The following is a 12,637-nucleotide window of genomic DNA, read 5'->3' as shown; positions in this document are numbered from 1 at the left end:
TTATTGCTTATACATAATGTTACTTTTGTGAGAATTGTGTTACTTTTTTCGTCTAAATTATGTCAAATAGTCTTCGGCCTCTTAACGAAACTTACATAGTATAACTTTCGGTTCAGAATTTATTCAGTGGCATAATCCCATTGATTCTTTTTATAAGGATCTGTTCTACAATGACTAAGGCCTTGTTCTCTTGAGTGGATTTGAGGGAGAGTAATTGAGTGGATTTGAGAGGATTTGAAGATAATTTTTTTTGCTGTTTATTTGAGTAAATTTGGAGGTAAACGAGAGTGAATTTGGAAGTAAAATTTGTGAGAAATAGTGTAGGATTTAATTTATGTGACAGATTAAAAAAATTTAATTCCAAATTCACTTTCGTTTACCTCCAAATTTACTCAAATAAACAGCAAAAAAAATTATTTTCAAATCCTCTCAAATCCACTCAATTACTCTCCCTCAAATCCACTCAAGAGAACAAGGCATAAAAGTCAGAATTTTCTAACAAATTCATTGTATTTTGAGTCATATTCATTTAGTACTGAGAAAAATAAAACCGATATTCTGTAGCCCTTTTAACTACTAAGCATAATTTTGGCTTTAGGGGGAGTGACAGGACTGTATGTACATGGTGACTGGCATTTTTACTCCCACCTTTTTCTTTACCATAATAACGACAGAAACGTTTCCACAGCTTGAAGAGGGTGACCAAGTGGTATATATCATTTTGACAAATCTTATTTTGAGAGCGACAAGCTCCACTAAGCATTGTTGGTGTCCCAGTCTCTGTTGCTCTTGTCTGAGCAATGACAGTGAAATGGACATAGTCAAAATACCACAAAAGTGCAAATTATGTGGCAGTGAGAAATGTTGCTTCCATAGGAGTTAAAAGATAGAAGAATATACAAGTTTATGCTAATTTGCCAACTCAGTGGTGGGATCAGAACCCTACTAGCATTAACCACAAGACAAGCCGAGGCTGTTCTAAAACATTCTAAATCTAATTATCTCTATCAGAGAATGATATTTACCTAAGTGGACAGCATAACTCACATGTCAAATCTAGACATGGTACAGTGCTGTTACTGCAAGTGGGTCCTGCTTGCTTGCAAGTTTGTGCTACACAACACAATAGAACTAGCATGGAAGGTTGGTGTGAAATTAATTGAAACCAAATTCCTGGACGTGAGGTAAGCTATGATGTTGGATGTGGACACAGCAGATGAATCAGATAGACCAGAAAGAGCCCAAGGGGTCTGGCCCAATAATTAAAGACACCAGTAGAATTATTTTTTCTAAAAAGAAATATAGTTTTTTGAAGAGAATTTTAAGTAACATTTTGTTCCAGAGAAGGGCCAAGTAACGTGATAATAATTGGTCATATTGGAAGAAGGTCTTACAGCTTATTCAGAAATATTCTTGGAGTTTGAATCCTTGGATTATCACTTTGGACAAGGCTTTAGCTACTAACCCAGGAGTTAGTTTTACAGCTATGCAGAAGAAAACATAGCTAATGACAAATAAAAAGGAACTTCTGAAATATATCCAGAAGATTTCTCCAATGATATAAGCTAAACAAAAGACATGTTTAATCCTAAATATCACGAAGTCTAATCCTAGAATGTCTTTATTGTACAAAACGAAAATGTCATTTAAGTGATGAATGATTAATCACTTAGATAGCTTGATTAAAGGACAGATATAATTGGTCCAAATAGAATAATGTTATTTTTTCTTAGAAATCTTCTTTATTATTTCAATCGTATTCGGATGCGTATTCGGTGCAAATTCACACCTTAATAATTGGTAAGAAGTAACTTCAAAATTAAACGAAACTCATAAATGAGATTTATACCTATTATATTCCGTTAACTTATTTTATAGAATTAGATATTAAGGGAAAGTTTGATAATAAATTTTAATAAGATAAATTTTAATTCATGAAACGAACTTTAAACCAAATTTAATCTACAAAATCATATTTAGTAAGTTGAAGTTTGTATTCATATCAACTTACTTTATTTCTATTGGGAATGTTCAACAATGATGTTGTTACTGTTACATGGTCTCAAAACGCAGTATTATTTTCTGATTTTGGAATTTAACAGTGTTGAATATTACCATTGGATTAATAGAGCAGACTTCATTTAATATTACAAGACTTTGTTGTTGAAATGTCAAATTTTCTCTCTTCTCTTCACTTTCTTTCTGGTATAGAACTTGTTGTGAGATAAATTAGAGATTTAAAGCATTACTTGTTCAATTTTAGCGTCACAGAACTTAAGGGACCTTGGTTGTCTATGCCAAAAGCACTATGACAGGGGTCCGCAGAAGCTGTTTATTATCTATCCTTTCTTTGGTGTAAGCTTAGAGTGTGGTGTATAATAGAATTGTGAAATCTTGTCAATATTATTTGTCTGGTTTGGATATTATATATGATTGATATGGTAGCCTAATTATTGTCACAGGTAAGAAATATATGCATGCTTTGTTTCTACTGTCTATTTTGTGTGGACAACATATCTCTAATTCGAATGGACAAGTTTTTGCTGGTTGGTTATTCTCCAAGGCCAAGACATGAGTTATTTTTGTTTTGGTTTTTCACAACTATTTCCTTTTATGCTATGCATAATGGAGAGAGATGAATTCACATAAATTAAAGTCTAATGTTTGATACAGATGGAGTTCATTACTTCACTCTTATTATGTTTCAACCATTAATAAAAGTAAACTATACTACAAATACCATAATCTGACTTATTTATCTTTATCAAATTAGTTAAAGAACACAACTTTGGAAAACAAATTTCTTCGAGTTATCAAACAAATTGTTAAAGACAATCTTATTCATGAATATGGACATCTCTTTTAATAGAATTTTTCATCTTAGTTCGTCATGTTTGAAAATTTGACTTTTACAACATGGAAGTTTCATTGGTGTAAATTGTAAATCTTTTATAACATTCTCATGCTTGACTTGTGTTGATAATCTTAATATTTTATGTTTCGGTTATGAGATTGTTAGGAAGTTACGTGTGTATGAAAGGAGGAAGAGAGTTAGTTAGCCTAACTGCCTGAGCAGTTAGGAGGAGCGGGTAAGGATAGTATAAATAAGTTTGATAGTCCAGTTAGGGGGACTTTTGGAGTTTGTACAGGTCATTCCTGTAAGGGGGGAGATTAGGCTCTCTTGTTATCCACATACATTGTATTCTTTGCTGTGAATAATACTACGAGAGGTTTTCCAGAAGATTCTGGAGTGTTTTGTGTGTGCTAGCGTGAATGGGTTTAGGTTCTTGATTAAAGAACCTATCATTTGGTTCGAGCTACCTGATCAAGAGAGGGGTTGTCGAAGATGGAGAGCAAAACGAAGGGACGATTGGAGAATCTTGAAATTACTGTGGAGATGATCAAAGCGGAGACCGCCGCGATGTGACGGGACATGCAGCAGATGATGCGACTCATGGGAAGCGGAGCGAACAACCAAGAGGGAAATTCGAATGAAAGCAGTAATTCGGTGAACGATAGCCAAGAGAGACTTGATCAAGGGGGCAACCAGCAGAATTGGCGGAAACGGGTAGACTTACCAGCGTTTCAAGGAACGGAACCGCACAGTTGGATCAATAGGGCAGAACGCTTCTTCGACATTCAGAAGGTAGCAGAGGAAGACAAGGTGGAGCTCGCCTATATCAGCATGGAAAGTAGTGCGAGTTATTGGTTTAAAGTCTGGAAAGATAAAGCAAGGGATCAATCATGGTCGGGTTTGAAATTGGCGCTGTTGAATCGTTTTGGAGGAGGGTTCAGGGGGACCGTGTTTGAAACGACAAGAGGGGACGGTGGAGGAATACGTCAGAAATTTTGAGATTTTGCTGGGTTAGACCCAAGGATTGGCGGAAGAATTAGTATTGGGGTTTTTTCTCGCGGGGCTGCGAGAAGATGTTAAGGGACAGGTTCGTATTCAAGATCCCCAAGAATTCATGGTAGAGGTGAGAATTGCGCAGGACGTAGAAGATGCAATGTTCCGAGTGTGAGGAGGGGCTTGGAATGGCTTTAGGCTGAATCCCACAAATACGCGAGTTTCGGCGGTAGTCGTTCGGGGTGATGCCGATCGGTCAACGGTGAACCGGCCAGGTGGAACCGAGGGAAATGACGCGAACAGGAGAGAAAGAGGTACAACGAACGATAACGTGAGGGGAAGTATGTTCGGAGGGGGTGATATGCCGAACGGTAGTATGAAAGGAAGTACGTTGGGAGCGGGTGATAACATAGGTCGAACGGTGCGCAACTTACCTTACCCCGAATATCTGAAAAGGAGGGAAGAAGGACGCTGTTTACGATGTGGAGGATCGTTTGCTCCAAGCCATCGTTGTTCTGAGAAGAGCTTGCGAGTATTGTTGTTGGCAGAGGACGAGGAAGACAACGTGGATGAGGAAACAGATCAAGAGACCAAACCGATGGAACTATCGGCTTGCTCTACCGGTGGCTTAACCCAACCGAGAACGATGAAGTTAAGGGGCAAGATTGGCGGCAAGGAGGTGTTGGTCCTCATCGACAGCGGGGCCAGCCACAATTTTGTTAGTCGAAGGTTGGCAGAGGAGTTGGGACTGCCCATAAATGATACGACGCCTTACCCGGTGAGTTTAGGAGATGGACAGAGGAAAATGACTAGGGGGTGTTGCGAGAATGTCGCGATTGTTCTGGGGGAGGCAAAAGTCAAAGAAAAATTCCATTTATTTGAACTTGGTGGAGTAGATGTGATATTGGGGGTTGAATGGTTGGCTAAATTGGGTGAAGTGATGATAAACTGGAGGATAATGACCATGGAATATAACATGGAGGGTAAAAGGGTGTTGATACAAGGGGACCCATCTCTTTCTAGACAGTTGGTGGAACCACAAGCGCTATTAAAGATATCTGATGCTGATTCATGGGTGGTTATTTGGGATTTGGGCCAAGTGGAATGTGAGGTGGATGGTGAGAGATCGACTGAAGTGACCGAGGCATAGAAGGTAGAATTGGAGGCCATTTTGCAGGCGCATGATCGGGTTTTTTGAGAGCTGTAGGGGCTGCCACCTATCCGTGAGATGGAACACCGAATCCCATTAAAAACGGGAGAATCCCGTGAATGTCCGCCCCTACCGATACCCACATCTTTTAAAAGGAGAGATTGAGAGGAAAGTGGCTGATATGCTAAAGGCGGGTATCTTCTGACCCAGTACAAGTCCGTTTTCCAATCCCGTCATTCTGGTGAGGAAGAAGGACCATAGTTGGCGGTTCTGTGTTGATTATCGAGCTTTAAACAGAGCCACCATTCTGGACAAGTTTCCCATACTAGTAATTGAAGAGCTCCTTGATGAACTATGGGGAGCTGCGTATTTTTCGAAGATCGACCTCAAAGCAGGGTATCACCATATCAGAATGGGGAAGGAGGATGTACATAAAACAGCTTTCCGGACGCACCAAGGCCACTACGAGTTTCTGGTGATGCCGTTCGACCTCACCAATGCGCCCTCTATGTTCCAGAATGCTATGAATGATCTCTTGCGGCAGTACCTAAGGAAGTTCGTACTGTTTTTTTTATGATATTTTAATCTATAGTGCGAGTTGGGAAGGGCACCCTGGGCATGTGAATTTGGTGTTGGGCGTGTTAGAACAAGGGGGTTGGGTTGCAAATAAAAAAAATGTGAGTTTGGGAAGAAGCAAATACGATACCTGGGACATCAAATCTCAGAAGAGGGAGTTGAGATGGATAAAGACAAAATTAAAGCGGTTGTGGAGTGGGAAGAACCAAAAATCCTGAAGGCTTTGAGGGGTTTCTTAGGCCTCACTAGGTATTACCGGAGGTTTGTGTAGGGATATGGGAAGCTAGCCAAGCCCTTGACAGAATTGTTGAAGAAGGGCAAGTTCGTATGGTCGGATCAGGCTAAGAGGGCGATGACAGAGTTAAAAATGGTTGTAACTACAACACCCGTTTTGGCTTTGCCCGACTTTAATCAGGTGTTCCATGTCGAATGCGATGCTTCAGGAGGAGGGGTATGAGTTGTATTGACCCAAAATCAGAAACCAATTGCTTTTTTCAGCAAGGCCCTATCAGAGAATTCCTTGAATAAATCTATATATGGAAAAGAATTAATGGCTTTGGTTCTAGCCATCCAGTAGTGGAGACCTTACTTGTTGGGAAGGAGGTTTGTGATCCATACAGACCAGCGCAACTTGAAGTATCTACTTGAGCAGAGAATTATAACTTACAGCCAATAACACTAGATAGCCAAATTAGTGGGCTATGACTTTAACATAGTGTACAAAACAGGAAGTTCCAACAAAGTAGCTAACGCTTTGTCCACAAAAGAAGAAGGGGGTTTGGAGGAAGCAGAGTTGCGGGTGGTCACTAAATCTTACTGGCAGGATTTCCAGGAGGTGTTGCAAGAGGTAGAAAGGGATGAATTGCTGGGCAAAATAATATCCGACATCAAAAGAGATCCTAATTGTCATGCAGCTTACACATTGGAGAATGATAGACTACATTACAGAGGGAGGTTAGTGATATCAGCCAACTCCGTTTGGATACCCAAATTATTGGCTAAGTTTCATGTGACAAGCACAGGAGGACACTCGGGAGTTTTTCGCACGTACAGGAGGATAGTCCAATCTCTATACTGGGTAGGCATGAAGAAAGCTATAACGGACTTTGTAGCGGGATATGTGATATGCCCGCAGCATAAATATATGGCTGCATCGCCTTAGGGGTTGTTACAACCGTTGCCCATACCTCAGGCAGTATGGGAGGAGATAAGCATGAATTTCATCGTAAAATTACCCAAATCCCAAGGTTATGATGCCATCTTAGTTGTGGTTGATCAGTTGAGTAAGTATGCTCACTTTATGGCACTTAAACATCCTTATTCAGTAAGAATGGTGGCTGAAGTGTTCATCCGAGAAGTTGTAAGGTTACATGGGATTTCGGTCTCGGTAGTGAGTGATAGAGATCCTCTCTTCCTAAGCATATTCTGGAAGGAGCTCTATAGGATGCAAGGGACACAGCTCAAGATGAACACGACATACCACCTAGAGACAAATGGGCAGACAAAGGTGGTCAATCGTATTGTGGAGGGATATCTTAGATGCTTTTGTTTCGAACAACCCAAGAGCTGGAATGCTATGTTACCGTGGGCTGAATACTGCTACAACACCAGTTACTAGGGAGCTGCAAGATGCACGCCATTTGAAATAGTGTACGATAGACCTCCTCCGTCTTTAAGCAGGTTTGTGCCGGGAGAGACAGCGGTGGAAGTGGTGGCCCAAGATCTAATGACCAGGGATGAGGCATTAAAACAATTTTTTAAATAGAGCACATGAATTAATGGTGAATCAGGCGAACAAAAAAAGGAGGGATGTGGACAACAAAGTAGGGGACTGGGTCTACCTGAAAATTAGACCTCATAGGCAGTCATCTATGCTAGTTAGGTTGCATCCTGAACTTTTAGCAAAGTACTATGGGCCATTTCAGGTGATACAGAAGGTAGGCTAGGTAGCATATCGATTACAGCTACCTGAGACAGCAAGGATACATGCAGTTTTTCATGTATCTCAACTAAAAAAAGCGGTGGGAGAGAAAAAAGTTGAGAGGAACCTGCTTGCAGAGTTACAAGCCGAAGGACCAACATTCTGGCCAATGAAAGTGCTGGAGAAAAGGGGGAGACAACAAGGGGGAGAAGTAATACAACAAGTTCTGATTCAATGGCAAGAAGGTAGCAAAGATGGCGTAACATGGGAAGATGTGGCAACTATTCAGGATCAATATCCTGAATTCAACCTTAGGGACAAGGTTGTTGAAGAGGAGGAGGTAATGTTAGGAAGTTACGTGTGTATGAAAGGAGGAAGAGAGTTAGTTAGCCTAACTGCGTGAGCAGTTAGGAGGAGCGGGTAAGGATAGTATAAATAAGTTTGGTAGTCCAGTTAGGGGGGACTTTTGGTGAATTGGAGTTTGTACAGGTCATTCATGTAAGGGGGGAGATTAGGCTCTCTTGTTATCCACATACACTGTATTCTTTGCTGTGAATAATACTACGAGAGGTTTTCCAGAAGATTCTGAAATGTTTTGTGTGTGCTAGCGTGAGTGGGTTTAGGTTCTTGATTAAAGAACCTATCAGAGATCAATGTTGTCTATTTTACTATATTATGTATCTTTTGTGTCTGAGTCTCAATGTTATATCACGGTTCATCCTGAAGATCAGTTTAATCAAATTAAAAATGCTAAAATCAGTGTTTGGCGATAGCTATTGGAGTTAATATATAATAAATATAATCACATATTTCTTTACCAGAAATTTATATTTATAGTTTTTAAAGTGAGTTTTGAATTAATGATAATCTAATCACAATCTAAATGTTAATAATCATATTTTACTTTAAACTAATTAATATTAATATTAATCTCGTGATAATTTTGACAATTTGACCCGTCTATGATGACCGTACAGTCCATCATGTCCATCATGTGGATATGTAGAGTCATACCGTACAATTTACATGTTTTCCAAATACTAATTCATATACTTTTTCATTCGAGTTTCAATAATATTTTAGAGAATTTTCATCATTAACTAATAAAAACTAATATTAATCTAACCTTTAAAGTTATCATTATAAAAATCAATAAATTTATCATGGTGATCGATTTGATCGAGAAACAGTTTTACACTTTCCTTGTGTAACGTAATTCCTCTTTTTGCTAATATTTTATTCAAAAACTATGACAAAAAGAAAAGTTGGAAGATATAACAACGTTACTCATGTAACATCGTCCTCTTAATCCTTGTACTTCCTTGGTACTTTCATAGTTCTTTTTATGATAAAGTATTTTATATTTTGAAGATATAGTAGAAAGATTTGTAAGAACATATAAACGGGTTCTAACCAAATCAATATCTCCTAAGATACTTCCATCACAAACAGCAGTCCAATCACATTAACTGCATAGTACCAATAAGCTCCTTGAATATAATTAAAATACAATATAATTAAATTATACTATTACCTAATTTTCAAATGACCAATTAAATCTCAAGCATTTGTGAGAGTTTGTACTGCTATTATTGCAAAAGCCATATCAGAATCTCAGTAGCTGGTTTGATTATTGAAGATTGATTTAGTTAAAAGTATATTTAAGTAGAATAGACTATACATTGGGTTAGATCCACTTGTGAAAAGGAAAAAAGGGCATTACTTTTAAAATGATGGGACTACATATATATTATACAACCAAAGTGGATAAAAACATGTTTCTCTTCAGTAGTTATCAACCTATCACCTGGAAGGAGACAAATCATAGGGTCTTCCAGTATAACAAACATACCTTTGTTAACACAGGCGGCTAAACTTTCTCCATATTTATGACAGAATCTGTGCTAAACCATGTTTATAGCAGAATGTTAGTATAACTTGTTTTCCATCACAATTCTATAGCATAACTTCATCTATATTAAAACCATGATGAAGTGTCAATTAGGCCACTAGCACATGGTCCTACCTATTTGACATTTTGCATATTCCATTAGCCTACTTATACAGCTGCTCTTAAATATGCCAGGCAGTTATTCAGCTATTCATTTTAAATTCTCTCCTGCATTCATTTCCTCATCTCAGTTTTAGTCTTTCTTTCACATAACTAAGTTTTCTTTTCAACCTTGCTACCATTCATTATTCTCATGGCCTTTTAGCACTCAAAAGTTGTCATAATATTAGTTCATTTATTCAAAGTATTTTAGTATCCTTGTCTATACCACTGTTGTTTTTCTCAATCTCCTTTTGTTCTTTTTGTGTCTTTTCTTCTATCAGCCTCTGTGCAAACAAGTTCTGTTGGGCCATTTTCTGTGAGTACTTTGATTCTTTTCACTATGGTTATCTCAGAAGTCACTTCCCATCAGTTGCAAACTTTCAATTCTCAGAACAATAACATCTACCACCTACGTGATGCGTCCTTCTCTTCATACTTGAACAGCAAAGAAGAGATCCTGGCTGAATCAGGCCATGGCTTCGCCAGCAACAGAAAGGATACTCTTCTCCATGGAGTAAAGAAGGAAGATGATGGAGAAATTGGAGTGTTTGGGGCTGAAAAGTACTTCAATGGAGAGGCTATGGAAAGCCCCCCAAGAGTTGCTAACAATGATGCAAACAAGAATCAGCCCCAGAAAGATGAACAGACAGCTCTAGTAACTAGAAAGAACAAAGTTCAGTATGGAACTCCAAGTGTTCGGTCTGAGTCAAGTTTGAACAGCCAAAGTGCACTGTTACAAAGTGGTGTGAGAAATTCCTCCAAGAACATGAAAAACAAATTGCGGAGGAAGAGTTTTCTGGCTAGTCTTGGTTGCAAATGCTATTGTTCTGACAGTAATTCTGTTGATATTAGTGACCATGCAGGTGAAATCAACTGCAACAAAGATGCTAGTAATGGAAAAACAACTTCAAGAAATATTTTCAATGCTGATCCAGAAGCTAGTCATTTAGTTAAAATGACTAAGCCTCATGAAGCAGAAATCTTGATCAGCAGGGATGCCTATTTCCAAAGGCCGGAGAAAGTTGCACAGGGATTGAGCAGAGAGAAAAGTTTATCACTCTCATCTGTGACTTCTAGCTCAGGAAATCAATTGGTCAAACTGCAACTTCAAGTAGAGAAGCCGAGGAATTCATTGGAAGTGTTTGGCTCTCCAATATTGGATAGCAGGAGCAAGTCCTTGAGCTTTGATAGAAGGTTGGCAAAATCATCTTGGGAAGCTGCTCCTAAAATTGAAGAAACTGACTTCTCAGAAAATTATGGTGGAAACTACAATGATGCTGAGAGTGATGCAAGTTCAGACTTGTTTGAGATTGAAAGCCTCACAGGCAAATCCAACTCCCTCCTTGCTAGATCGACATCCAATATCGTTTCTAGCTGTGCCAGCCCCACAACTTGTTATGCACCAAGTGAGGCAAGCATAGAATGGAGTGTAGCCACTGCCAGTGCCTTAGAGTACTCAACCATGTCAGATTACGATGATCAAAGGTCAATAGCCACCACTAGGAGTCCAATTAGAACATCCTCAGTTTTCTCAAATGTTAAACCAAAAGTCAACAAAGAGATGCAGAGGAGGCGTCCTAGCATCCTGTTGGGTTGCAAGAGCCAGAAAGCTGTAGGTGTTGCTGGAGATGCATTCACAGCATACGACAAGCCTAGTTCCAACACCCAAATCCGTCGCAGGTCAGACACCTACCCTCAGGTGACAGAGTTTAAGGCAGAAACAAAGGAGGGAATTTTTGGTTCAAGACATAAGCAACATGCTAATGCCACACCCCCACTTCAGCGCTCACTCTCACCACACCCTTCACAACTCTTGTACATTTAGTTGCTGCTTTTGAATACATGTGTGTGTATTTGGAGTTTCATCAATGAGTAAATCCTAACTTAGTTTGTATGCATCAATCATTTTAGTCTCTTAACTTTGCTAAATGTTACTTTAGTCATTGACTTTGAGAATGCTGTTCACTTAGTCCTCAATGTCAATAAAAGTAAATAAAGGATGTGAATGACATTTTCTGAAGTTAGGGGCTAAAGTATACGAAGGAGAAGACTAAAATGACGACATATACAATACAAGAGACCAGAATGAAGGTTTACTCTTATTTCAATTATGTATCATGAGTCTTGAATCTGTGTGATAGATGTGTTGTCAAACAATAATCATTATCTGTCAATAATAATACATGCGTGTTGTGTCTCCCTCTTTCTGATTTTCGTGTATTCTTCCATTTTCTTTATGTTCACTGTCACAAGTTTTTGCAGTTTATGGTAGAATATATTGATAAAACTGGATGCCTTGTATTCATGCATTTGATCTCATATAAAGAAAGATGGAATATGAAAGATGACCACCTCGTATTGTCAAAGCAATGGAAACCGCCTCATTAATTGCTGCATCTGATCCTTAGGACCATAGCTATTTAGAAGGATGACTTAGCAGAGATTTCAAAATTTCCCTTTTCACCACACATGATCTTCCTTATGGGACCACAAGTAAAAGAAATTTGAGATGTATATTATATAACTTCATCCAACCAACAAAAAAAAGAAGAAAAAATAATTATTGTAAAGCTAATCGACCTTTAAAAGCAATTATGTTCTTATCATTTCAACTTTTTGTTGTGCAATGGATGAAAAGTTCATGCCAACAGCACTTTTTAATAATGTGATAACAAGAGCTTATACCCATAATACAGACAAAATGTGATACGAATCAGGAGCTTCTGATCAGACAAAGTTTCAGTGTCCAACAGATAATTTTGCAACCTCAATTTGAGAGAATGTCCTTAGAGCAATATTCAACTGGCAAAAGCGACACTTTACAAGACCACCAAGGAATGAACCTGGCTGCTTTTAATTCTTAAACTACCTCATAAATTATGTGGTCCATCTAATCATTCATCTTTCTTTTGGCATGCCAATTATCTATACACAGATTAAAATTAGTTTAACTTGTCAGAAGCCCCCAGTAATTCAATGTTTACATTCTACTCAAATTAATGTTCGGTTCAATGAAATGAAATTTGATTCATGTCTCACATCCATGTATATATATATATATATATATATATATATATATATATATATATA

The 12,637-nt window shown here is 38.4% G+C and overlaps 1 protein-coding gene across 1 annotated transcript; it reads left to right on the top strand.

Annotated features, from left to right (window-relative positions):
* The first annotated feature begins 9,483 nt into the window (after positions 1 to 9,483).
* On the top strand, positions 9,484 to 11,736 carry LOC106777142 (protein PHYTOCHROME KINASE SUBSTRATE 2-like). The gene is made up of 2 exons (XM_022775985.1): positions 9,484 to 11,477; positions 11,582 to 11,736. Exon 1 carries the CDS (start codon positions 9,888 to 9,890, stop codon positions 11,370 to 11,372), a length of 1,485 nt encoding a protein of 494 aa, XP_022631706.1. The 5' UTR covers positions 9,484 to 9,887; the 3' UTR covers positions 11,373 to 11,477; positions 11,582 to 11,736.
* Positions 11,737 to 12,637: the final 901 nt, after the last annotated feature.

The sequence above is a fragment of the Vigna radiata genome, chromosome 11, assembly GCF_000741045.1.
Source record: "Vigna radiata var. radiata cultivar VC1973A chromosome 11, Vradiata_ver6, whole genome shotgun sequence".
In the NCBI taxonomy this organism is placed as follows: domain Eukaryota; kingdom Viridiplantae; phylum Streptophyta; class Magnoliopsida; order Fabales; family Fabaceae; genus Vigna; species Vigna radiata.
The sequence above is the reverse complement of the archived record's forward strand: the minus strand, read 5'-3'. Positions and strand labels throughout refer to the sequence as shown.